General features: G+C 43.0%; 2 protein-coding genes across 2 annotated transcripts in view; one reads left to right on the top strand and one right to left on the bottom strand.

Moving 5' to 3' along the window:
* Positions 1-2,499: 2,499 nt before the first annotated feature.
* LOC134353145 (membrane-associated progesterone receptor component 1-like) lies at positions 2,500-9,102 on the top strand. The gene is made up of 3 exons (XM_063061101.1): positions 2,500-2,838; positions 7,030-7,185; positions 7,960-9,102. The coding sequence occupies exons 1-3, from the start codon at positions 2,541-2,543 to the stop codon at positions 8,061-8,063; spliced, it is 558 nt and encodes a 185-aa protein (XP_062917171.1). The 5' UTR covers positions 2,500-2,540; the 3' UTR covers positions 8,064-9,102.
* A 4,763-nt stretch (positions 9,103-13,865) lies between these two features.
* The window catches only part of LOC134353144 (A-kinase anchor protein 17B-like), a 62,647-nt gene continuing 48,988 nt past the window's right edge, over positions 13,866-27,524 (bottom strand). Inside the window, exon 5 of the mRNA XM_063061100.1 lies at positions 13,866-19,323. Within this exon, the coding sequence (XP_062917170.1) occupies positions 17,410-19,323 (1,914 nt within the window). The 3' untranslated portion in view covers positions 13,866-17,409. The remainder of the gene's footprint in view (positions 19,324-27,524) is intronic.

Here is a 27,524-nt window from a genome sequence, read left to right as displayed (position 1 = left end):
TTAATTTGGAAAAATATGAAGTCATCCACTTTTAGATTGAGAGGGATTGGTGGACAAAGCAAACTGGATTTCTCTGCATACAAATCACTTAAAGTTAACAAACAATTTGGAAGGCAACAACACTTTGTTGCATTTATTGTGACAGGATACAAGTACACAACTTAATATTTTCTACAGCAATGATACAAGGCCCTATAGTGGGGTGGGGGAGTCTAGGGCCAGAGGGCACAGCCTCAGAATAAAAGGGCATCCCTTTAGAACAGAGATGAGGAGGAATTTCTTTAGCCAGAGGGTGGAGAACCTGAGGAATTCATTGCCAACAGACAGGACAGCTGTGGAGGCCAAGTCATTGGGGATATTTAGAGCGGAAGTTGATAGCTTTTTGATTAGTAAAGGTGACAAAGATTATGGGGAGAAGGCAGGAGAATTGGGTTGAGAGGAATAATAAGTCAGCCATGATGGAATGGCAGAGCGGACTTGATGGGCCAAATGGCCTAATTCTGCTCCTCTGTCTTTTGGTCTTATGGACCCTGGTGATACTGTGTCAGGAAAATGGTGACAAAAGAGATTCTGCAAATGCTGGAAATCTGGAGCAACACACACAAGGTGCTGGAGGAACTCCAGTCCCGACGAAGGGTCTTGGCCAGTAAGGTCGACCGATCATTTCCCCCCGTTAGGTGCTGAGTCCCTCCAGCAATTTATGCGTGTTGACATGGAAAATTGTGTCCTTTACATAAGGAAGAACAGTTCGATCCACAGAGAGGGGAAGTATAACAGATGTTCACTGGATCGATTTCCAGAATGCAGAAGGATTGGTATTGATATAGCGGTACAGGAGATGGCCTGTCCTGGAAGCCTGTCTGAGTGTGTGAGTGGGTGGGAGAGGGCCATGTTTAAATCTGTGTGTTTGCTTTGGTGGTGATGCTGCTTGCTTATGTTGTTCTGCTGAATACTCTTGGCATGCAATGTTGGTGTCGAATGCGCGGCAACACTTGGGGCTGCCACCAGTGCATCCTTAGGTTGTGTTGGGTTTTAGCACAAAACGACACATCTCAATGTATGTTTCGGTGCACGTGTGATAAATAAATCAGTCCGCACAGTGAGAAGCCTGCTTGCATACTGTTCATACAGATTTCATTGCACAGTGCATTAAGGTAGTACAAGGTGGATCAATAGAATGCAGAATGAGGTGAAACAGTGACAGAGAGAGTGGAGTATGGATCAACAATAAGGGATAAGGTCACAGTGAAGCAGTTTCTGAGATCAAGAGACCGCCTCAGTATCAGAACTGGGTTTATTATCACTGATAGCTGTTGAGAAATCTGTTGTTTTGTGGCAGTCATACACTGCAATACATAAAAAAACTATAAAATAAAGAAATATAAAATAGTAAGCAGTGCGAAAATAAAATCAAAATAGCGTGGTAATGCTCATGGGTTCATGGCCCATTTGTAAACCTGACGGTGGAGGGGAAGAAGCTCTTTCTAAAACATTGATTATATGTCTTCAGGCTCCTCCCTCATGTTAGTAATGAGTTCATCCTTCGAATAGCCTTATAACAGCAGGGAGAAGCTATTGGAGACTCTTAGCTTCTCTCCCAGGGCCGGTTGGGATGAGGGAGACCAGGAGATCCAGAATCACAAGAGGTTCTGCAGATACTGGAAATCATCAGCAAGACGCTGAGTGCTATAGGAACTTATCAAGTGGGGCAGAATCTATGAAGGGGAATAAACTATTGGGCCAGGATCATTCATCCGCCTGAAGTCGGTGAGCCTGGAGGTTAAGAATGAGATGGGGCCAGAGATTGGAGATTGGAGGTTGGAGCCCTGATGATGTATCTTTTTGAGAATCCAGGCCAAGGACTGGAAACCTGGAGGCGGCCTGTCCTGAGGCTGGACACCTTTGTGTGCCAGGAAGTGGGAAGGGCGGGAAGGGGGCTTGTTTTGCTGCTGTTGTCTTGTTTCATTCTGCTGTTTTGTTGTTCTTGCTTCTTGAGTTGTGTTGTGCATGGTGGGCATGCCATGTTGGCGCTAGAATATAGGCTGATACTGATGGGCTGCCCCCAGTACATCAAAAAGATGGCATCCATCATTAAGGACCCCATCACCCAGTACTTGTTCTCTTCTCATTACTACCATGCGGGGTAGGTATAGAAGTTTGAAGACCCACATTCAACATTTTAGGGACAGCCTCTTTCCCTCCGCCTTCAGATTTCTGAACAGAAAATGAACCAACCCATGAACCCTAACCCTCACTATTTATGGACTACTTATTTAATTAATAGTTTTTTTTGTATTGCACTGTACTGTTGTCACAAAACAACAACTTTCACGAGATGTATCGGTGATGTTAATCCTGATTCTGCCTCCACCAGTGTTTTGCGTGCGTTGACCGGGAAGTCCAGGCGGCAAAGCGGTGAGCAGTTGCTGGTCCTCCGGGAGTGGGGGCGCTGTCCGCGGGCGCGGGCTGTGCCCGAGAGCCGGACACGTTCCCGCGGGAGACGCGCGCTCACGCATATCTGACAGGAGCTCAGTGCTAAGATGGCGGAGGAGGCGGTGGCCAGCGTACTGGGGTCCGGAGTGTTGCAGGAGATCTTCACCAGCCCCCTCAACATCAGCCTACTGTTCCTGTGCCTCTTCCTCCTGTACAAGATCGTGCGGGGCGATCGGCCCCCGCAGGTCGAGCAGGAGGACGAAAGCGAGAAGCTGCCCCGGCTACGGAGGGACTTCACTCCGGCCGAGCTGCGGCAATTCGACGGCAAGCAGGACCCGCGGATCCTCATCGCCGTCAAGGGCAAGGTCTTCGATGTGACCAGTGGCAAGAAGTTCTACGGAGAAGGTACGGACACAGGGCTCTTGGCTCCCGTGATCCCTTTCAACATGCCCCCGATTCCCTTCCCTTCCTCCGATCCCCGTCCCCTTCTCCCCGATCCCCTCCTGTCCCACCGAACCCTTCTCCCGATCCCCTCCTTCCCTCGAACCCTTCCTGTTCCCCCGATCCCCACCTTTTCTTCCTCCCCATTCCCTCCTTCCCACCGATTACCTCCTGTCCCCCATTCCCTCCTTTCCTTCCTCCCTGATCCGCTCCCCCGACTGATCCCTATCTTTCTTCCCCATTCCCTCCTTTCCTTCCACCTGATCCCCTCCTTTCTTCCTCCCCGATCCCCTCCTTCCTTTCTCTCCGATCCCCTCCTTTCTTTCTTCCCGATCCCCTCCTTTCTTTCTCCCCGATCTCCTTTTGTCGCCCCAATCCTCCTGTCCCCCTGATCTTCTCCTGTCCACCAAGCCCATCCTTCCCCCAATACCCTCCTTCCCCTATACTCTCCTAATCTCCTCCTTCCCCTGATTCCCCCTTGTCCAGAAACCCCTCCTTCCCTCGATCCCCTGCTGTTCCCTTGATCCCTCCCTATTCTCCGATCCCCTCCTGCCCCCCCATCCCCACCTTTTCTTCCTCCCTATTCCCTCCTTTCCACGGATTACCTCCTGTTCCCCATCCCCTCCTTTCCTTCCTCCCTGATCCCCTCTCTTCCCTGATCCCTCCTTTCTTCCGATCCCCTCCTACACCAGATCTCCTGTCCCCAATCCCCTCCCATCTCCCTGATCCCCTCCTGTATTCCTGATCTCCTCCTGTCCCCTCCGATCTTCTCCTGTCCACCAAGCCCATCCTTCCCCTGATTCCCTCCTTCCCCAATACCCTCCTATCTCCTCCTTCCTCTAATTCCCTCCTTCCTCTAATTCCCTCCTTTCCCTAATCCCCTCCTGTCCCCTGATCCCTTCCTGTCCCCCGGTTCCCTCCTGTCCCTCTGATCCCCTCTTTCCCGATACCGCCCTAATCCCCTCCTTCCCTCCTTTCCCCATCCGCTCCTTTCCCTAATCCCCTTTTCCCTCCAAACCACTGCTTCCCCTGATCCATTCCTTTTCTTCCTCCTCATTCCCTCCTTTCTACCCATTCTCTCCTGTCCCCCGACCCCCTCCTTTCCTTCCTCCCTGATCCACTCCTTCCCCCACAGATACCCTCCTTTCCCCAATTCCCTCTTGTCCCCTCGATCCCCTCCTTCCCCCGATTCCTTCCCCGATCCCCTCCTTCCCCTAATCCCTCCTGTCCCTTTGATCCCCTCCTTCCCCACTTCTCCCCGATCCATTCTAGTCCCCCTGATCCCCTCCTTCCTTCCTCCCTGATCCCCTCCTTCCTTCCTCTCCAATCCCCTCCTTCCTTCCTCTCCAATCCCCTCATTCCTTCCTCTCTGATCCCCTCCTTTCTTTCTCCCTGATCCCCTCCTTCCTTCCTCTCCAATCCCCTCCTTCCTTCCTCTCCAATCCCCTCCTTCCTTTCTCTCCGATCCCCTCCTTCCTTCCTCTCCAATCCCCTCCTTCCTTCCCCCGATCCCCTCTTTCCCTCCCCCGATCCCCTCCTTTCCTTCCCCCGATCCCCTCCTTTCCTTCCCCCGATCCCCTCCTTTCTTCCTCCCCGATCCTCTCCTTTCTTTCCCTGATCCTCTCCTTCCCCCTATCCCCACCTTTCCTTCCCATCTGATTCCCTCCTTTCTTTGCTATCCAATCCCCTCCTTTCCTCACATCCGATTCCCCTCCTTTCCTTCCTGTCTGATTCTCATCCTGCACCCCCAATTCCAATGCTTTGCTTGTTATCTACCCTCTAGCTTTGCTGCCACTAATATGGCCTTTCCTTACCTCCCCCATAAACCCTCTCCTTTGCTCCACTGACTCTATTCGACTTCTGCTCGTTCACTTTTAAGGGTAGTGTGGGTCGACTGTATTTAAAATACAAGTGGTAGTGCTCCAAGGTAATGCTGCTGCATTTCAGTTTGTTTTGACCTATTACATACTCCCCGGTGGCCTTGGAAGTTTTTATAGTTTTATCTTTTTTGACCAGTTCCAAATGCTGCTTTCATGATCTCCTGTTTGCTAAATAACTAGAGAGATAAAAATGAATTCTGCCTTGAACATTGCACAATACTAAAAAAAAGAATAATTGGTTGTAGATTAGAGTCTTCTGTTGTGGAATTTTTTGGTATTTTATGGTAATGAAATATTTTGGACTATCATTATCTAAAATAACTTCATACTAGAATCTTCCTGCTCGAAATATGGTTGACTAATATGCCAAAATTTGTCCAATCTATTGAGATCAGTATTCTGTTTGTCATTAGGCTAGGTGAACAATCATGCGAGACATCCATTGTACTAACTTGATAAGGTCTCAGAATAGAACAATTATAACTGTTATAGTGGAATAATAAAAACTGCACTTTATGATCGCACATGTCATACGACACAGCATATAATGATAATGAATTATCCTCGGACAGCAAAAGATGGGTTGAGGTATATGAACCTATCCGAAAGCAAAAATACATATAGTAAATAAAACTTTTTGCAGAAAAATAATGGGAATTTCAGAACTTATTACATAAAAATCGATCATCAATTTCACATAGCTAAATCTAAAAGATTAATTGTAAATGTTGATGTGGAGCTCTTTGCAGTGTTTCTGCAATGGTATTTGTGTTGAGCGTAATTTGTACATTTTGTTTGTATGTAAAGCACAAAAGTCTCATCACTTTGGATAGTGGTTTCCCAACTGGTCCTCATTCCTTTGATATCTTTAAACATGAATTGACACATGCTGATAAATGGAATAGCTATCACTTTAGATCTAATAGTCTCATTCTCAAAGCAAAACAAAACTGAATAAAGACAGAAATGGCTGGAGTATTCAGCAAGTTGTTTTTGGAAAGGGAAACAGCTCATATTTTGGGTCAGTGACCATTCATAAGGTGGTTTATCTCAAGTAGAGACCTTGAATATAAAAGATAATTTTTATTGCAAATGTAATGATAGGAATAAACTGCTCAAACCTGTTAACTTGCTCCATTGTTCTATTATGTCTTATTTGCAACCAGAGCAGTTTGTTGAATCGGGATTGGTAAATGCTGGGGTGGGGGGGTTGGAATTTTCTGAAGAGGAAGGATTAAATATATTGGGCCTGCGTGTTTAGAAGAATGAGAATGCAAAATTCTTATCCCTTGTACAATAAGATGGACTCTTGGCCTCACAATCTACCCCGGTATGACTGTGTACCTTATTATTTACCTGCTCTGTACTTTCTCTGTTGCTGTTACACATTACTCTGTATTCTGTTATTGTTTCACCTTGTTCTACCTCAATGCACTGTGTAATGATTTGATCTGTATGAGCAGTATACTGACAAGTTTTTCGCTGTGCCTCTACATGTGATAATACTAAACCAATTCCACTTCCAATTATTCTTATGCATTTTGGATTTGAACGGAATCAGATGTTACTAAGAATGTAAGTGCCATTGAGATGAAAGATCAGTCATGGTCTTAGGGGAATGAATGTCTTCTCCAGTTTCTGTTTTTTTATGCTCTTAAAACATCACTTTCTTCATCTACCTTTCCTCCTCATCCTCTTTATAACAACTCCAGATCTCCAAAAGCAAATAAAATACATTATGATGCAGCATCTGCAGATAAATTATTTCTTACTCTGCAGATCCAGAAATACTGAAGAATAACGATCCTTTGAAGTGGCAGATATATTCTGCTTGGTTCTCAGTTCCACATCTTAGTTGATTTCACAAAAAAAACCTCTTAAACTAGCAGAAGAACTTGACCCTCCTTCCCTTTCTCCCATGGTCCACACTCCTTTCTTATGAGATTCCTTCTTCTCCAGCCCTTTGCCTTTTCCATCCACCTGGTTTCACCTGTCAGCTTCTCTCCCTCTCCCTCCACCCCCCCCCATCTTTTTATTCTGGCATCTATCCCCTTCCTTTCCAGTCCTGAAGAAGGGTCTCAGCCCAAAATGTTGACAGTTTATTCATTTCCATAGACGCTGCCTGACCTGCCGAGTTCCTCTGGCGTTTTGTTGTTTCCATTCAGCGTATTGCACTAATTTATTGCTATTACATTGTTATTTTATTTGCTGCTTTAGTTTTATAGAACGTTGAAGGGAAAGATTGCACTAATGAGTAACAATTGTTTTTATTTAGGTGGTCCTTATGGCGTGTTTGCTGGAAGAGATGCATCAAGGGGCCTGGCTACATTTTGTTTGGATAAAGAGGCACTGAGCGAAGAATATGATGACTTGTCTGATCTCGATGCTATGCAGTTGGAAAGTCTTCAGGAGTGGGAAATGCAGTTCAGTCGTAAGTCTTGTGGATTGATGGGGTTCTGACTTTCCAGTGTTGAAATGTTAGAATCAAACCTGCATCCTCCACTTCCTCTGGCAGTTTGTTCCACACTCTCACCACCCTCAGAGTGAAGATGTTTCCCAAGGAGAGCGTGAAGATCAGAAAAATAAAACTAATCATGTGCCACTTTGTGATTTTTCTTTGGGACCTCATGTTGGTTTACCAACAATATGTTGATGCATATACATAGTAATTTAGCAGATAATTCATAGACAGGGAGAGGGGGAATTGGATTCACCCCTCTTTCAGTGGTTCCATGTAATATGAGAATGTATACAGTACACAACCTGAAATCCTTATACTTCGCAGACATCCATGAAACAGAAGAAAACCCCAAAGAATGAATGACAGAAAAAAGTTAGAACCCCAAACCCCCCTTCACCCCTCGCACAACTAGCAGCAGCACAGCATCAACCCTCCCTCCCACTTGTTCCAGCAGGAAGCATCAGTGCCCACCACCCACCAAGCAAGCAGGAGCAAATCTCCAATGATCTGCAGTCCAACAAAACCCATCATTGATCCAACCGTTCAACATGCCATAGGCTATCTCTCTCACTAACGAGGTGTCACCCCTTCCACAGTGAGAGTGAGAATCCAGACGAAGAATGGATTAAAGACTGTCCTTGTATTTAGATTGCATCTCATTCGCCACTAGCAATGGGATTGTTAGTTAATTCCACCAAAGGCTTCTTCGCAGTCATATATTTATTAATGTTGTTTTCTTTTCAGAGAGGTACAACTATGTTGGAAAACTCCTGAAGCCAGGAGAAGAGCCCACGGAATACACAGATGAAGAAGATACAAAAGAAGCTAAAGAACTGAAGAAGGAGTGAAGTTCTGCAGTTTGGAGAGATCTATTTTTGTAGAATCAATCACACAACAAGAACATCGAATTTTTAGAGTAAATTTCTTTGGGCCGGGGGGGCATGATTTTCACAACACTTCAGAACTTCTTAGATCAACAGATGTGTATTGTTAGGAGCATCAAGTGACAGTTAGGTTGTGTGTAGGACGTTTGTCTTTCAAAATAACATTGAACTAGAAATATTGTAAAACTATAAAGACACTATTCATCCTGATCAAAATAGGGCAGTCAGGTTTGATAATCAAACTCTCAGTTCATTCAGGTTTATCTGAATTGTCTCTGAAATATTTGCCTAATTTCTTTAACATTACAGGATTCAAAGCTTTTGCTACATTTTGGTAATTAACTTCATAGAAGTCACTACATGGAAATGGACCACTTAGTCAATCCATTTGATAACAGCGATTACCTTTCACAAGAGCTTTTTGTATTAATCACATTCCTGCAGAGCTAATTTTTATCTGTCTGAAGTTGAGCCTCTGCCTGTGTTGCCAGAGAAGTGAGCAGCATAAAGCCAATTTACGTTGTGTAGAGTTACTGTAAAATCGGCTGTTAATTTTGTTCCGAGGTGTAATCTTCCTTTTCACGTAACATGGCCCTTCTAATTAGGGTATAATGCCTCGGTGGCAGTTTGTAACAACAACACAAGGCAAATAATTTTTAAGGGTTGATTTTGCAAGAGCAGTCACATAGAGTCCATTGGTTTAAACCATATTCCCCTTTAAAATATCGATCTTATGAACGAAATCATTTTAATATGCATGTTTAGATACAGTATATTTTATCTTTTTTTCTAACTGATAGAATAACGTTTTTAATTTGTATTTTTGTCTCAACTCATACATTATAGTCATGATTTGTTAAATGTAATTTCTTGAATATTTTTTAAAAAGTCGATCTTTTAAACACCCATGTATCTACTAACAACATACCATTGAATCTGTTTAAAAATATACAGGTACTGGAAGCCTTTTTTTTTGTGAAATAAATGATGTCAGTACTTGGAATTCAATAGTAGATTTAATTATGTAAAATTTACAGTTTTCTACATAAAGGCTGATCTTTATGGATTCTCCCTTGGCACAGTTAGTCAGTAAAGTTAATAATGTAGAAGCTACACTACCTAACCAGGAACCCAGTGGTAGAGAGTTCATATTCCACTAAGGCAACTGAAGAAATTGAATTCTGTGCATCAGCTATAACTTATGACGATATGTAATTAATATCTCACAGGGAAAGACCCCTTCTCACCACTCACATCTCCCCATCTACATGACCTTGCAAGCAGTGGTTAAGGATGTTCAAACGGACCTTATTATTGATTGCAAAGCTTTTTCTTAATGTGTTTTAGTTATTTTTATTGAAATTAATTGCTTAAATCAGTAAATTTTATTCTGGGAAATTTATTTTTAATATTGCCTGTCCTTAACACACTGTTGGAAAATTCTTACAATGCAGTTGCAAAATATTACCAGACCATTAATTGTTGTCTACTTTAACAGTGTTGATTGGATATGTGTTGACTACCAATCTAAACTGGTGCATTTCATTTGCAATATTTTTAACATCACTCAGAATTGCAGAAGTCATTTCATTTTGGAATATACTGTTAAAATTACATTAGGATTGTTGAAATCAATGTATTCATTTTGTTAACAGCTTTAATTATTGAGACTTTTCATGTTAAATGCAAGTTGAAACTGAAACCTCTTCACAATTTTATTCATCACTGCCATAAGCCTTAAGTACCCTTATGTTGTTTATGTGGACACTGATCTGTTGTGATGTTTACATACTTAACCATCACCCCTGCTGGTTTATAATCCACCAACTGCAGCAAGTCAGAGTCCTTTCTCCTGGGCCAGTCTTTCAAGTTATCCCCAGGTGTAACTCATCTTCGAAGATGCTTCCTCTCCCAGCAATGAGGTCTTTGGAGCTTCTATTGGAAATTCTGTAGCTCTGGGTTTTTATGGGATGGGGTTGCTAGCCCTATGCCCAACCCTCCTCCTTTCGCAGCCAGGCTTGGAACCATCCATGGCGGAGTTATGGTGATCGGTGCCCCGTAATCAGTATTCTGTCAAGTGTGCAAACTCAATGGTGCATTGACTCTGAATACCATTCCATTTTTCTTTTGTCAACACAGGTCAGATAGGAAAAGCTTACAACAGCCCTTAACCTCGAAGTTGTGCTTAAAGAGCGTCGCCTGAATGGTGTTCTGCAATGTTACTGAATTATGCAGAAGATTAGTGTGTTATTGTCAGCAAAGAACGCACTTTGGATCCACTTAGACCACGGAGAACATTGCTTGAAGATCAGAATGGGGTAAAAATTGTTTCTCTCCAATTTTAACCTCATTATTTTGACAGTCCACAAATTTATTTGGAAATTAAGGCCACAATGATTTAGTAAATCACTGAGTATTATGAAGAGCTGATGCATTTTGCCTGTAGCTTCCAGACAGCCTTAAAGGACAAGTGTAGGGTAGTGGCAAGTTTCTGAAATTTTGTACAGTTTGGAGTGTGAAAGTTGAGCAAGGAGAATATCGGTGTCAAAATATTTGAGAGTTTCAAGTTACTGTAATGGCTTTCACAATGAAGGGTTTAAAATGCAAAGGTTTTAGCATGAGATGGGGTAGAAGTAAAGGAGTGGAGGTAGAAAATGTGCCAGAAGCACTATGTGGATTTTGATATCAAAGAATCTACATTAAAACAGGAATCTACATTACAAAAACTGGTTCAACCCTGAAAAAAAAATTTATATTGGGATTTCCCAAGCAGAGATATTCAGTCAAGACGTGATGTTTGTTAAACAATTTGAAAATGCAATGTCTAATGAGATAAAGCTGTCAGCAGTACAAGTATAAAAGCTGACTTGATCCTCACGATAAGGAAGGATTGGTATTAGAGGGAAATTTTAAGCTTGAGAATGTGAGGAGAAGCTATATCTTGTTACATTTTGGTAATATCATCTCTTCACCTTTCTGAACCAGAGCCCCACACTTAAGTAAAACTATCATTTGTCGTATTTTTAGTTTAACGTCCCAGCCTGCTAATAGAACAATGGACTGAGCAAATGCAGATTGAGTGACTATCTTACACCTATTCATTCTTAGTTTTTTGTCCTAAAATCACTCTGAATTCTTAATCTCCTATTCCAATGAACATGAACTCGAAAAATTACACCTGATTTTGCCAACTCAGCGCTGAGTTCAACAATTTTCAATGATTCACTGTTCCCGTTTACTCCCTTCATCCCTTATTTTATTTCTTGTCCCTATCACCCACTGCTTTTTTTGTGTAGCTTCTGCATTACATCTATTTGTTTTCTCTCCCTCCCCCAACCCCTTCTCTGCATTTTAAAACTGGATTACCTTTATTGTCCCGATAATGTAAACTTTTCTCTGTTCATTAATAACTGCCTGATTGAGTCTTTACATTTTTTAAAATTTGAATAAATAATACTGAAACCATCTCATTGAACTAGACAGCTACAATCAATTATGTTGGAGAATTTATGATTTCACATTAATAAACAAAATTAATCAGATGGACACGACCCACCCAGCAAACTACCTTTTCCAAAAGCTCTCTTCTGGAAAGCACTGTAGGGCTATTAAAACAAACAAAAAAACTTCATACCATTTTAAAAGTTTCTTTCCACAGGCAATTAATCTGATCAACCATCTAGTTAGCCCCTCCCCTCTCTATTAATCCAGTTACTGTACTGCACTTTAAACCACTTTTAATAATAACACGAGGAAATCTGCAGATGCTGGAATTTCAAGCAACACACAAAGTTGCTGGTGAACGCAGCAGGCCAGACGGCATCTCTGGGAAGAGGTACAGTCGATGTTTCGGGCCGAGACCCTTAATGCTGTTTACATTGTGAATAGTTGATAGTACATATGTATTTATACACATTTTATTTCATATCTGTACTTCAACCTCAATTTTATTTTTATATAATTCTTTATTCTTATAATTGTTGAATGTTACTTTTTGTTGCATGTTACACCAACACACCACAGCAATTTCCTCATACATGTAAATGTATATAGCAAATAAAGTGGATCTTTGATCCTTGAAATAATAGCAGATGCTAGAAACATTAGCGGCATCAATGAAGAGAGAAACAGATAATGTTTCAGGTGAAGGACTGTTCATCAGAACACTAAATAGTGTTAATAGTTTTGTACACAGTGATATACATTTCTGATTTGTGCCTCAAATGCTCAATGAACTCCCAAACTTGGCTGAATAGTGTGAAGTTGGATGAGTGAATCTACTGCTCTCTGAGATGCAGAACAAGGCAAGTACAACATTGCTTTTCTAAAAAATTGATGGAAAATTACATTACAAATTGCAGTATACAACCCTGGGAAGTCTGCAAAATGCATACATACTTTGATACTAAATGTACTTTGATTTAGACACAGGAGTAGAAACTCTTCCCAAATTCAATTTGAAAAAGCAGGTACATTTTTCAAGTTAATAATAAATCAATAAACCACTTTGGAGGGAAACAGTTCTTTAAAAAATATCCTGAGTAACACACAAAAAGCTGGATGAACTCAGCAGGTCAGGCAGTATCTGTAGAGGGGAATAAAGAACTGATGTTTCAAGCTGAGATCCTGATGAAAGGTCTCGGCCTGAAAAGTGGACTCTTTATTCCTCTTCACAGATGCTTCCTGTCCTGCTGAGTTCCTCCAGCTTTAGTGTGTTACTCTGGATTTCCAGCATCTGCAGAAGCTCTTGTACTTGAACAAATCCTGATGCCCTGAACTGTAATAGTGTCGTGCTGTTACGTCAAGGGCTTATTGGCCAATTACCATTCAAACTACAATTATCGAATGTATATATTGTCAAAATATCCGATGCAATTTAGGGACAGAAAACACTCTTGAATGACTCTCAGTATTTCTGTTTAAGATATTTATGTCAAGGCTGCTTATAAACATGAGGCACACTTGCAAAGATTAGGGATCAATTTTTGCATTGAACCCGTGACATGCCAGTGCCAAATTACTGCAGCTATTGACTATAAAAGACTATACCAAGATTGGAGAATTGTGACAGAGAAAATTCAAAAATACAGCTCTCCATAGGCCAGTTTTATTTCAGATATGGACAACACTGGAACCAAAGGTGATGAGCATACAATTGAGCTTCGCTGGGGAGGCTGAAGCCGGGGGGTCAGAGTGGAAGAGGGAGGGTCAGTGAAAGTGACAAGACAACAGAAAGCTCAGAGTCACCCTTGCAGATTGAACAAGATGCCCAATCAGTGTTTGATTTCTCCAGTGTAGAGGGGTTATTTGTGAGCAATAAATAGACTCCACTAGACTGGAGGAAGTATTGGTCACCCAAACTGTCCTTCCAGATGAAGTAGTGATTAAAAACCACGTTCGCGTGGACCTGCATTTCCACAGGGCCTTTCAGCCAACTCCTGAATGCCTCATAGGACTCTGAAACCATAAGACTGTTAGACCATAAGACAGGGGTCCAACCCTCTGTTAATGGTAGGGGTCCATGGCATAAAAAAGGTTGGAACCCCTACAATAAAACATCGGAGTAGAATTAGGCCATTCACCCCATCAAATCTGCCCTGCTGTTCCATCACAGCTGATCATTTTCCTTCTCAACCTGTTAAGTAAAGTAATCTAGGAATATTCATAACAAGCTTCCAAAAGTAATAATGTAATGGCTAGAAAATCTATTTAGGGAGGTTGATCCAGTGGAAGGAATTCCACAAGAGAATGGCCAGACTTAAATAGTAATTTAACAATATGCTGTCTTTAATTAGAATTCAGTTGGAACTACTTTCACAGAATCAATCCTTGGAGTTTTGTCACCAAGATCATTATCAGCAGTACAATGTTACATACAGAATGAATGGATAAAAGATTTTACAGGAAAAAAAACACAATACCCCTTTCTTTTTACACTTATGGAAGAAAACAGAAGATACTGCAAATCATAGCAAAACATTTGCAATATACCTATGAGTCCGTCAGAGATAGTTTAGCTGAAATGTAATGGTCAAAATCAGATAAATTTCAAGGTACTTTTATCTTACATTATTTGTGGTAGAACAATTTTTTAAATATTCCCAAATATTACGTTTTTACACTTTAGTAAAAAATTGTTACCAACCAGCAACTAGGCCTTCAAGTATTAAGCATAATTCCACCTGGACTTTGCAGGCCTGAATCATGATTAGCCTTTGCTGATAACAACACAATTTAAGTATTTATCTGCATATAATCACAGTGAATGAAATCTATTTTGGGAAAATATTTTGAATTTGAATTTTAACCTCCCAAATGAATCAGAGTTTGAAAATGAATTGCAATACTCCAAGACAGATTTCCTCTTTGGATTGTGGTATACAATCTATATAATTATTAACATTATTATATATCCTCGTTATACCACAGCAACTGGATTGAATTCAGTGCTACTTTCAATTGCTGGGTGATTTGCGGGGGGGGGGGGGTGTCAATATTCAGTGTAAAACCTATTTGCACACTTGATCTGATGTTCTTTGGCAGATTTAAAAAGAAGAACCTTCAGCATGACCGGCAACAGTCTACCACCATCCAGGACATATGGTATGTACAGAAGGTGCGAGAAAAAGGCAGCAATATCATGAAGGATCCCACTCACCCATCAGAGACATTTATCCAGAGTGCTGAATACACAGAGCCCTTAGCATCGTCAATGATCCCTCTTATCCACCCAACAAACTCTTTGACTGCCTACCATCAGGCAGGAGGTACCATAGCATTAGGACAAGAACTGTAATGATGGGAAACAGCTCCTTCCCCCAGGCTGTGCGACTACAGAACTCCCTGTCACCACCCAGGTCTCATCACATACAAAGCACCAGTAGCATTACATTGCTTACTTTTTAAACTTGCGTCTTAACTGCACCTTATTATTTATATGTATTGTGTTGTGCACCTTGGTCTGGAGGAACGTTGTTTCATTTGGTGGCATACACATGTAGGGTGACAATATGCTAAACTTGAACTAACTACAGGAAAAACATCGGTGAGGTTGAAGGCGTACCAGAAAATTTACAGAATGTTTGGGAACTTGGGAGCATAAGTTATAGAGAAAGGTTGAAAAGGTTAGTGCTTTATTCCCTAGAGCACAGAACAATAATAGAGGTATACAGAATCACGAGGGGTAAAGATAGATGAGGAGGAACTGCTTTTCCCAGAAAGTGGTGAATCTGTGGAATTCTCTGCTCAATGAAGCAGTGAAGGTGACCTCAGTAAATATATTTAAGACAAAGTTGGATAGATTTTTGCATAGTAGGGGAATTAAGGGTTGTGGGGAAAAGGCAGGGAGGTGGCGATGAGTCCATGGCCAAATCAGCCATGATCTTATTGAATGGCGGAGCAGGCTCGCCGGGCCAGATGGCCGACTCCTGCTCCGATTTCTTATGTTCTTAAAGGTGAAAGGTGAAGGTGAAATGTTTAAGGAAGACATGAGGCAGAACTTCTTCACTCAGTGGATGATGCAAATATGGAACATGCAGCCAGCAGAAGTGGCAGATGCAGGTTCAATTTCAATATTTAAGAGAAGTTTGGATAAATACATGGATGGGAGGGGTATGGAGGTCTATGATTCAGCTGCAGGTTGGTGGGATCAGGCAGAATTGTTCGGCATGGACTTGATGGGCTGAAAGGCCTGTCTTCATGCTGCAGTTCCCTATGACAAACTAGATTGTCAAGATAAATTAACAAGATATATTTTACTTAGTTATTTAGAGATACAGCACAGTAACAGGCCCCTCTGGCCCAAGGTGCCAACACCCCTCAACTACACCCATGTGACCAACTAACCTACTAAATGGTATGTCTTTAGCATATGGGAGGAGACCAGAACACCCGGAGGAAACCCACGCGAACACAGGGAGAACATACAAGCTTCTTACGGGCAGCGGCCAGAATTGAACCTGTGTCGCTGGTGCTGTAATGCGTTAGGCTAACCGCTGTGCTGTCATGCCACCCCATTATATTAACTGAGTGGAAAAATTCACCTGCAAAGTAAAACACAAGACTGGGAAAGAGTGTTGCCAGGAGTCAGAATTAAAGATAGGTCACTGACTCCTCAGAGATTGCGTGGGAGACAAGAACATAATTGTAATTTCTGTTCTCAGTTCTGTTACAGCTTACAGCATCATTGACTTGGCTGCAGAAGGAATGGAACCAAGTGTTTGTAGCTCTTCTCATGTCCTCGCACTGCATGAGACAATGAACTACCTTGTCACTAATGTAATTCGCACAAATACAGCAGCAATCCGTGCACAGCTCGATCCCTCAACCTGCAGTGAGACAGTGAGGTAAGCCTCGTTTCCTCCAGTCACACAGACTGGGGGATGTGGCAGCAGAAGGCAGTTTACCATTTACTTTGTGGAAACATACACTCAGTGGCCACTTTATTAGGTACACCTGCTCATTAATGCAAGTATCTAATCAGCCAATCATGTGGAAGCAACTCAGAGCATAAAAACATGCAGACATGGTCAAGAGGTTCAGCTGTTGTTCAGACCAAACATCGGAATGGGGAAGAAGTGTGATCTAAGTGACTTTGACCATGGAATGATTGTTGGTGCCAGACAGGGTGATTTGAGTATCTCAGCAACTGATCGCCTGAGACTTTCATGCATAACAGTCTCTAGAGTTTGCAGAGAATGGTGCGAAAAGCAAAGGGAAACATCCAGTGAGCAGCTGTTCTGAGCCTTGTTAACGTGAGAGGTCAGAGGAGAATTGCCAGACTGGTTCAAGGTGACAATAACTCAAATAATCACACGTTACAACAGCGGTGTGCAGAAGAGCATCTCTGAACCTTGACAGATGGGCTACAGCAGCAGAAGACCACAAACATACACTCAATGGCCACTTTCATTTGATATAGGAGGTATCTAGTGAAATGGCCACTGACAGTACATAAAGTATTTCCTTTTTCTTCAGTTGCAAAATATCTAGGAAGGACTTTTCACTCTTGTGTGTTGACTCTAAATTATAGATTAGGTCATTTAAATCAGGTCAGCAAGAAAGGAGCATTGTTAATCCACTGGACAGCTGACATTTTAGAATTTACTCAGCTAATATTCATACCTAAAGGTACATTTAATTTTCAAATCAAATATATTTGGCTTAGAAAGACACCATAGTATTTAACTGCATTTTCTTACAAGATCAGATGGAAATGTTTACAAAGTATTTAGGTAAAGGAAGCTGATTGTGTTGTTAAACAAAGGAGGATATAAATGCTGACTGATGTTTGTTGTGCTCAGACACCAAATTACTTTGATTTGCACTCACCCCCCTTTGGCCACTTGCAGTGATCAAATTTCCCCACATCAGCTTCATACTTTTTCACCCTTTGCTCGTGTACATTAACATCGAAAAGCCTGTGGTCATTAGCAAAATGTGTGTGGAAGTATGTCTGGGTTCCATTGACTCCCAAATCAAGCCCACAGTCTGTCTCACAAGACGCGCGATCTCCGGGCAAAGCAGGGTGATTAGCAAAACTTCTCACAGAACTGCAGTCTTTATCTAAACATTCACTTTTCACATGTTTCCAATGAGTTTTCAAATCCCTGTTAGAATCCAGAGGATTGTGTATATTTTTATTGTTCCTGGCTTCAGAAATAACTCCCGTCTTTGAGTCCGTTCTCGGCTTTTTATGTTTCACTTCCTCGCTGAAGACCTTACACAGTTGATTAGTCAAGACCAGCTCTTTTCCAGGAATCTCTCCTGAATTCTTCCCTTTCTGTAGGTCTTTTCTCTGGTGCCCAAAGCAAAGCTTGTTGGAATTGTTAGGTTCTTCGATGAACTTGCTTTTACTTTCTTTCCAAGAGTATTTGAGATCATTCTCGTGCCTAAATGGAAAGTCACTGTTTTCTTCAGACGCTTCATTAGGCTCTTGGTTTGAGGAATCGTGATGAAAACCTGACTTGCAATTTAACCAATCAATGCCAGCACCATACTCACAAATATTTTCTTCATGTAACCGTTCCATTTTTCTTTTTGCCCTACTCTGCTCAGTCGTGTTTTCTTTCTTAGTACAGCATGGTTCAGCTTGGAACTGGGAGTTCAATAGGCTGTTGTACTGGTTACTTATATCCTTGCATTGATCACTCTCCTTTCGCCTTTGTTGAACCAGGTTATTCTGAGAGTTTGTAATTGAAACTTTCCAGTTGTTATTGGGGTTTCTCCATGGTTCCTTGGAACCTCTCCTTGAGTTCTCTACTTCTATTCTTGGATGTTCGGGATGGCTGATAGACCTCCCCCCTTTGCAACCCAAGACAATGCTATCTTTTAAAAGAACTCGGTAGGCACTAGCAAAATCTTCCTCAAAATCTATTTGATTCCTGGAATCCTTCCAGTGTACCTGGAACTGCATCGTGCATTCCTTCTGTTGAGGGCTGGTGCTACCACTGAAGGCTCTCTGTTGCACCCCAGCCTCATTCACTGAGATTGTCCATCTGTAGTTCCAGTCACAATCATTATCCGGCCACCTGTTTTGCCTTTTGCTGCTGGTCTCAATACAAAGAGGACTCGACGTATTCCTCAGATGTACGCGAAAGCTTTCCCCATTCTCGGAGACCGTCCTACACCAGTCTGAGCAGTCCCCGGCCTTGCCGGCACCAGGGCAGATATTTGCCAGGTTGGGATCCAACGGGCTAACGTGCTGGTGGTAATTCTGCAAGCAGCTGAGAAAACCCCCATGCTCGTAAAGGCGACGGTGGATCTGGTGGTCGACAGTAGTAACCTTTCGAGAATATCCTTTGCACAAGCAGTTTTCGTGGCCAGGTGTGCGTGAGCCTTGCGGGTGTGCGCTGCGGTCTTGTGTCACAGTAATTTGCAGTGATGCGGATTCATATGGCATTGATATTTCTTCCCTGGCTGTGTTCCGACTGGAAAAACCGTGCTCTTCCAGCAGTGGGAAGCTGGCTGGAAAGTTGGGGCCTTGAGAAGACAAAGGCTCTTTTTTTCTGCTCAGTGATATCCGCACCCTTCCATCAAAATCTTCCACAGGCGCCTTAACCTCCATCTGTGCTTCTGACGTCACCCTTTGAGAGCCCATATTCCCCGTTGTATCTCCATCAGATGTCTTCTGTTCACTGTCTCCTGTATGCTCACACCCCTCGCTCTTCTGGTCAAGTCTCACAGTGTCTCGCTCAGGTAGCTGGCTCCTCTGGATAATCATTTCCTTTTGCAAACAAACAGAAACAGTAAGATCATGGTGAGTTGTCCACCCACTGTGTCAACATCCCTTAAGGTCTACCCTAGACCCATTGTACTGACGCAATTACAAAGGCACGATAGCAGCTATATTTCATTAGGAGTTTGTGGGGACTTAGTATGTCACCAAAGACTCTTGCAGATTCCTACAGGTGTACTGGGGCCATTGCTCAGGATCAGAAAAAGCTGCAGGAAGTTGCAAACTCAGTCACCTTCATCATGGGCGATGGCCTCCCCAGTACCGTGGACATTTTCAAAAGGGGATGCCTGAAAAAGGCGGCATCTGACATTAAGGACCCCCACTGCCCAGGACATGCCCTCTTCTCATTGCTGCCATCGAGGACGTACAGGAGCCTGAAGACACACACTCAGCATTTCAGAAACAGCTTCTTCCCATCCATCATCAGATTTCTGAACAGACAACGAACCCATGAATACCACATCAGTTTTTTTTCTTTTTTGCTCTCTTTTTGCACTGCTTACAGTATTTAATTTTTAAATGTATATATTTCTTATGGTAATTTATAGTTTATTTATAATGTATTGCAATGTACTGCTGCCATAAAACAACATATTTCATAACATATCCCAGTGATATTAAACCTGATTCTGTCAAATTCCCAACCTCAGAACGTTGGCAACCCTGGCAAAGCCAACTAAAGGGCTCCTGGTTTTCCTTGAGGAGTGGCCCCCAAACCCACTACAGAGTCAGGTTTAATATCACCAGCATACGTCATGAAGTTTGTTAACTTAGCGGCAGCTGTACAATGCAATACATGATAAATACAGAAAAAAAGATAAATAAGTGATTTACAGTTAGTATTTATGTGCTATTAGAAATAGTAGTGCAAAAAAACAGAAATACTGAAAAAGTGAGGTAGTGTTCAATATCCATTTAGGAATCAGATGGCAGAGGAGAAGAAGCTGTTCCTGAATCGCTGAGTGTGTGCCTTCAGGCTCCTGTCTACGTGATGAAAGTATTTCCAGCAATAGAAATGTTTTTGACTGTGACTAGAAAGGAAGCCCATCAAACGGTACTGTGCAAAAGCCTTGGGCACATACACAGTATATAGATAGAGAGCCTAAGACTTTTGCACAGTACAGTATTTGTCAACAAGGTGCAAAGAGTGAGTTTGTAGATCTGGCGGGAGCAAAGGGTGTTGGGAATGTGGAACGTGGAGCACAGAGGGAGAGGGAGAGGTGTGGGACAGGTGGAGAAGGCAGGGTGGGGGGTGGCATGGGTGCAGACACACCCATCCCTGAGACACCAGGCCAGGTCATTTGATTCCAAACAATTGGTCTATCCACCATTACAGAATTCTCTCTGGTGCTTCCTGCTCCCTCCCCCTTTTCCCAACCATGATTCCCCTCTCCCTGTCCCCTTCCCACTCTCAGTCCACAATCGAGACCCATATCAGAATCAGGTTTATCATCACTCACATATGTCATGAAATTTGTATTTTTTTTGGCAGCATTCCAGTGCAATACATAAAATTACTACAGTACTGTGCAAAAGTCTTAGGCACTCTAGCTACTGTACATACTGTATGTGTGCCAAGACTTTTGCACAGTCCTGTATCTATTTATTAAGAGCCTCCAGCACTATTACTGTTGGTGCATTCCAGGAACCCACAGATCTCAGTGTAAAAACTTGCCCCACACATCCCCTTTGAATTTTGGGTTGGCACAGTAGCATAGTGGGTTAGTGCAGTCACTTTACAGCGGCAGTGATTACTGATCGTCATTCGATTCCCACTGCTGTCTATAAGGAGATAGTACTTCTCCCCGTCACGGTGTGGGTTTGAGGGTCAGCACAACATTGTGGGCCGAAGGGCCTGTACTGTGCTGTACCATTCTATGTTTCTACCAGTGCTCTGATTTACACTCACATTCCAAACATGTACGGAGAGGGTCAGTGAGTTTTGGACCTGCTATGTTGCTGCCCAAGACGTGTGCACAGGACCGTGTGTCAAAATCAGAATGGTTTGTAGACACAAGAGGCTGAAGATGCTGGAACCTAGACCAACGCACAAAATGCTGGAGGAACTCAATGGGTCAGGCAGCATCAATGAAGGGAAATGGACAGTTGATGTGTTGAGACAAAACCCTTCATCAGGACTGACAGGTAGAGGGAAGTGGCCACTATGAAATGTGGAGGGAAGGGGTGGGGCCGGAGCTGGCAGAGGGGAGGCAGATCCAGGGGGAGGGGAGACCATAAGACACAGAAGCAGAATTAGACCATTCAGCCCATCAAGTGCTCCGCCATTCCATCATGGCTGATCCTGGACCCCACTCAACCCCATACACCTGCCTTCTCGCCATATCCTTTGATGCCCTGACCAAACGACAAATTCCGCCTTTAATAAACCTACAGACTTGGCGTTCAAAGCAGTCTGTGGCAGACCATACCACAGATTTACTACTCTCTAGCTAAAAAAAATTATTCCTTACCTCCGTTTTATAAGGTCGCCCCCCCAGTTTTGAAGCTGTGCCTTCTAGTTCTGGATACCTCCACCATAGGAAACATCCTCACCACATCCACCCTATCTAGTTCTTTCAACATTCGGTAGGTTTCAATGAGATCCCCATGCATTTTTCTAAATTCCACTGAGTACAGGCCCAAAGCTGCCAAACACCACTCATATGTTAACCCTTTCATTCCCGGAATCATCCTGGTGAACCTCCTCTGGACTCTCTCCAATAACACAGAGAGGGAAAATAGTGCCAGAAACTGGGAGGTGATAGGTAGAAGCAACAAAGGGCTGAAGATGGTGGAATCTGATAGGACAGGAAGGTGGAGCGTGGAACCAAGTAAGGTTCATCCCTTAAAGCAGGTTCCCATGTCAGTCAGGCTAATGCTTATTGATTACAGTTCCACCTTCAATACTATTACCAAGGAAACTCATCTGCAAACTCCAGACCCTGGCAGTTGATGCCTCCCTCTGCAACAAGATCCTTAATTTGTTTTTTTTTAAATTTAGCAATACCGCGCGGTCCTTCGAGCCACGCTGCCCCTGCAACCACACACCGCCAATTTAACCCTAACCTAATTACAGCACAATTCACAATGACCAATTAACCGAGCCAGTGCATTACCCTGTGGGGGGAAACCGGAGCACCCGGAGAGAGCCCACGCGTTTCGCAGGAAGGACGTACAGAGACTTCTTACAGAACGGCATCGGAATTGAACTCCAGAATGTTCCCAGCTGTAAGAGCATTCCGCTAGCCGCTACACCACCGTGGCGCCCGTGACTTCCTAACTATCAGACTGCAATCAGTAAAAGTATGCATCAATAACTCCAGCATGATTATTCCAAACACTGGTGCTCCACAAAGTTGCTTCCTCAGCCCCCTACTCTACTCCCTGTACACTCAAAACTACACGGCCAGATTCTGCTCGAATTCCACGTTCAAGTTTGCAGATGATACCACCGCAGTGGGCTGTATCTCAAAGAACGATGGGTCAGAGAAGAGGATGAAGACAGAGAGCTTAGTGACATGGTGTCATGGCAACAACCTCTCCCTCAATGTCAACAAAAGGGCTGGCCATTGACCTCTGAAAGGTGGGCGGTACACATTCTCCTGTCTACATCAACAGTGTTGAGGCTCCCCGGTGTCACTATCACCAATGGCCTGTCCTGGTCCAACCACAGTAGCGTAGTGACACTATTACAGCTTGGGGTGTCAGAGGTCGTAGTTCAATCCCAGCATCCTCTGTAAGGAATCTGTCCGACCTCCCCGTGGAATGTGTGGGTTTTCCCTGGGTGCTCCGGTTTCCTCTCACACTCCACAGACGTACCGGGTAGGTTAACTGGTCATTGTAAATTGACCTGTGATTAAATCAGGGTTGCTGGGGACAGCGCTGCTCAAAGGGCCTGAAGGGTCTATTCCACACTGTAGAGCTAAATAAATAAACAAGCAAACAGATAGATAAATAATTAAAAGGTAAATAGATAATGAATGAATCCAAGAAAGCTCACCAATGCCTCAACTTCCTCAGGAGGCCAAGGAAATTCGAGGTCTCCCTGTCAACGCCTACCTACTTTCACTGAGGCACCACAGGAAGTATTCCGTCTGAATACATCACAGCTTGGCTTGGCAACTACTCTACACACGAACACAAGAATCTACAGAGAGTTGTGGACACAGCTCAGCACATCACAGGAGCCAGTCTCTCCTCTGCAGACTCGGTCCACACCTCTCGCTGCCTCCGTGAGGCTGCCAGCATCAACAAGGACCCCATCCACCCCGGACATTCTCTGTTCTCCCCACAGCAGGGGATACAAAAGCACGAAAGCAGATATTGAATTGAATTGACATTATTTGTTACATCCTTCACATACATGAGTTAAAATATTTACATTACGTCTCCATCTAAACGTGCAATCATAGTAGCTAGTAATAATTTATAATAAATAGAACAGTCAATGTAATATAGAGTACACTCAAATCAGCATGAGTTAGTCAGTCTGATGGCCTGGTGGAAGAAGCTGTCCTGGAGCCTGTTGGTCCTGGCTTTTATGCTGTGGTACCGTTTCCCAGATGGTAACAGCTGGAACAGTTTGTGGTTGGGATGGCTTGGGTCCCCAATGATCCTACAGGCCCTTTTCACACACCCGTGAAAAGGGGGGGGAACCAGAGGATGGGCAAGGGGTATAGTCAGAGGGAGAAAAAGGAGAGACATTCTTTCTCTCTCTCTCTCCTTTTTCTCCCTCTGACTATACCCCTTGCCCATCCTCTGGGTTTTCTCCCTCCCCCACTTTTCTTTCTCCCTGGGCCTCCTGTCCCATGATCCTCTCATATCCCTTTTGCCAATCACCTGTCCAGCTCTTGGCTCCATCCCTCCCCCTCCTGTCTTCTCCTATCATTTTGGATCTCCCCCTCCCCCTCCCACTTTCAAATCTCTAACTAGCTCTTCCTTCAGTTAGTCCTGACGAAGGGTCTCGGCCCGAAACGTCAACTGTACCTCTTCCTAGAGATGCTGCCTGGCCTGCTGCGTTCACCAGCAACTTTGATGTGTGTTGTTTGAACTTCCAGCATCTGCAGAATTCCTCGTATTTACAACCACACGCATGCCCGAAACTTATTAACCCTAACCCTGACTTCACTGGAGAAATGTCACGCAGCCACGGGGGAAATGTACAAACTCCTTACAGACCGCGGCAGAATGGAGCCCGAGTGACTGGTGCTATAACAATGCCACTACAGGTAGACAGGAAAAAAAGTTGAGCCAGTCACACAGGAAACTCAATTCTGATAAATACTGTCATCAGAGAGTGTCACACACAAAATGCTGGAGGAACTCAGCAGGCCAGGTCTATGGAAAAACAGTACAGTCGACGTTTCTGGTCGAGACCCTTCAGTCGGACTCTTGCTTGTTATCAGATAGAGTGTGTTGGATTAGGGTCCAGATTGTTGTTTTTATTGTTTTTTCCTTGTAGTTTTAGCTTTCTTTATACTTGCTTATGTTTCTAGTCACCCGTTTTTAAATTTTTAGTAATTTGTACTGTATGTGGTTCTATACATCTGCAATTTCTTTGTCTGTAAAGCTGAAGTTTTGTATGCTAAACAGGTTCCTTATCTAAGTCTGTCCAGATTCATTTGCAGAATAAAAGAAAAGCACATGGTCACATTATAAACACAGGAGATTCTGCAGATGCTGGAAATCCATACTAACATACTCAAAATGCTGGAGGAACTCAGCAGATCAGGCAGCATCTATGGAGAGGAATAAGCTTTCAATGTTTTTGGCCATGCCCTTTCTTTAGGAAAGGTTCCTTGGTTACACTCAGCTCTAATTACTGTTCCTTCTCTGCCTTGAATGCTGGCACAGGCTGATCCTGTCTGATCTGTATTATGATCAATATCTAATTAAATGTGTGTAAACAGTAGATTCGGGCTTAATTTTTAACATCCAGAAAACCTTCTGGAGAACAACATCTCCAGATCAACACACACAAAATACTGGAGGAACTCGGGAGGTCGGGCAGCATCTATGGAAATGAATAAACAGTCGACATCTTGACATCTCCAGAGTTTAAGAAACCGCCAATGATCATAACTGTGCCGTTAACAATGACGTGGACAAATAAAATTAATTACTCTGCCTTTGGGATCATTCATTGAATGTCACACAAGGTCAAATCTAACAATATCCAATAGCTTTTTAAACACAGCAAGTGTTTCTGCCTTAAATACTTGCTCAGTGAGTCAATTCCAGATAATCATTTCTTTTTGGATCGACAAATTTCTACAAAACACCTCCAACTGTTCTACAAGATATGTTCAAAGTAAAGTTTATTATCAAAATACATATATGTCACCCTATACAATCCTGAGATGCACTTTCCTGCGGGCATACTCCTCAAATGTATAGAATAGTATCTATAACAGGATCAACGAAAGATCAACCAAAGTGCAGAAGACAACAACCCGTGCAAATGTAAATATAAATAAATAGCAATAAATAATGAGATAACAAGATAAAAGGTCCTTAAAGTGAGATTGTTGGTTGTGGGAACATCTCAACGGATGGGAATGTGAGTGTAGTTATCCCCTTTTGTTCAAGAGCCTGTTGTTTGTGGTTACTAGCTGTTTTTGAACCTGGCGGTGTGAGTTCTGAGGCTCTTGTACCTTCTGATGGCAGCAGTGTGGAAAGAGCATGGCCTGGGTGGTGAGGATCTCAGATGATGAATGCTGCTTTCCTACAACAGCATTTCATGTAGATGTGCTCAGTGGTCAGGAGGGCTTTACCTGTGATGTTCTGGGCCGAATCCACTACTTTTGTAGGATCTTCCATTCAAAGGTATTGGTGTTTCCATACCAGTCAGTTAACAGACTCTCCACTACACATCTATAGAAGCTTGTCAAAGTTTAAATGTCGTGCCAAATTTTCACAAACTCCTAGGAAGTAGAGATGCAGCTGGGCTTTCTTTGCAATTGCACTTATGTGCTGGGTCCAGGAAAGATCCTCTGAAATAGTATCACTGAGGAATTTAAAGTTGCCAACCCTCTCCACCTCTGAAACTCCGATGAGGACTGGCTCACTGACCTCTGGTTCTTCTCCTTCTCTGTCTTGTTTTACGGCCGTTGGCACCCAGTATAATAGTGCATTACCGCCACCTCCTGCTCGGGAGCGTGCAATAGACGTACATTCTAAATCCCTTCACCCAATCACACACACACACATAACCTAACCTACACTTTATTCTCCCATCTTTAGCCATCCTAGTACCCTATTCCTGCTTATCCATCATATCCCATAAAAAAAAACCCTGTACCCCTTAAGAAAGCTAAAAATACCCGGACTTGTGCTCTCTCACCCATACCCAGCAACCCTTTTAATGTGAATTCCTGCATCCCCAATTCCCTTAGATTAATTCTCATCATCTCTCTCTGTATCCCATACTTCCTGCAACTCAGAACTATATGTTCTACTGACCCCTCTTCCTGACATTCCTCACACAATCCTGTCTGGTGTTTCCCTATCATTTTCAATGTTTTGTTTAATGCACAGTGCCCCAGCCTTAACCTAGTCCACACAATTTCCTCTCTTCTGTATCCACTACCTACCCTAGTACCTGCAACACTCTTTTGTATTTGATATAAGTGCCTCCCTTTCCCCCTCCCTGTCCCATCTTTCTTGCCACATTTGGTTGATTTTTTCCCAGATTACACACTTAATCTCTGCTTTACTGATATTAATACTGTATGCATTTCTATATTTTTTTTCTTTAACACCCTCTTTGCCAACTCATCCACCCTCTCATTCTCTTTCACCCCTACATGTGCTGGAACCCATAAAAATTTTACCTGACCTCCCTGATTTGCAATTCTTGTGACTGACTGAAGGACTTCATAAAGTACATCTTGCTGACTGTTTGAGTGAAAAGACCTTAAACTTGCTAGAACTGAGGATGAATCTGAGCATGTCAACACTTTGCCTTGTCTAGCTTTCTCCACCCATCGCAATGCAACCAACACTGCCAGCATCTCCACTGTATACACCCCTAACTTATTAGATGTTCTTCCGCTGATTCCAATTTCTTTTGCTGGTATAGCCACCCCAAACCCTGTCACTCCTGTTTCAGGTTCCTTAGCACCATCCGTATAAATCTGAGTATAATCACTATATTTTTCCATCACATAACAGTTAAATGCACTTACCAA

Source organism: Mobula hypostoma, chromosome 10 (genome assembly GCF_963921235.1).
Source record: "Mobula hypostoma chromosome 10, sMobHyp1.1, whole genome shotgun sequence".
Taxonomy (NCBI): domain Eukaryota; kingdom Metazoa; phylum Chordata; class Chondrichthyes; order Myliobatiformes; family Myliobatidae; genus Mobula; species Mobula hypostoma.
This window is presented reverse-complemented; position numbering and strand designations above follow the sequence as displayed.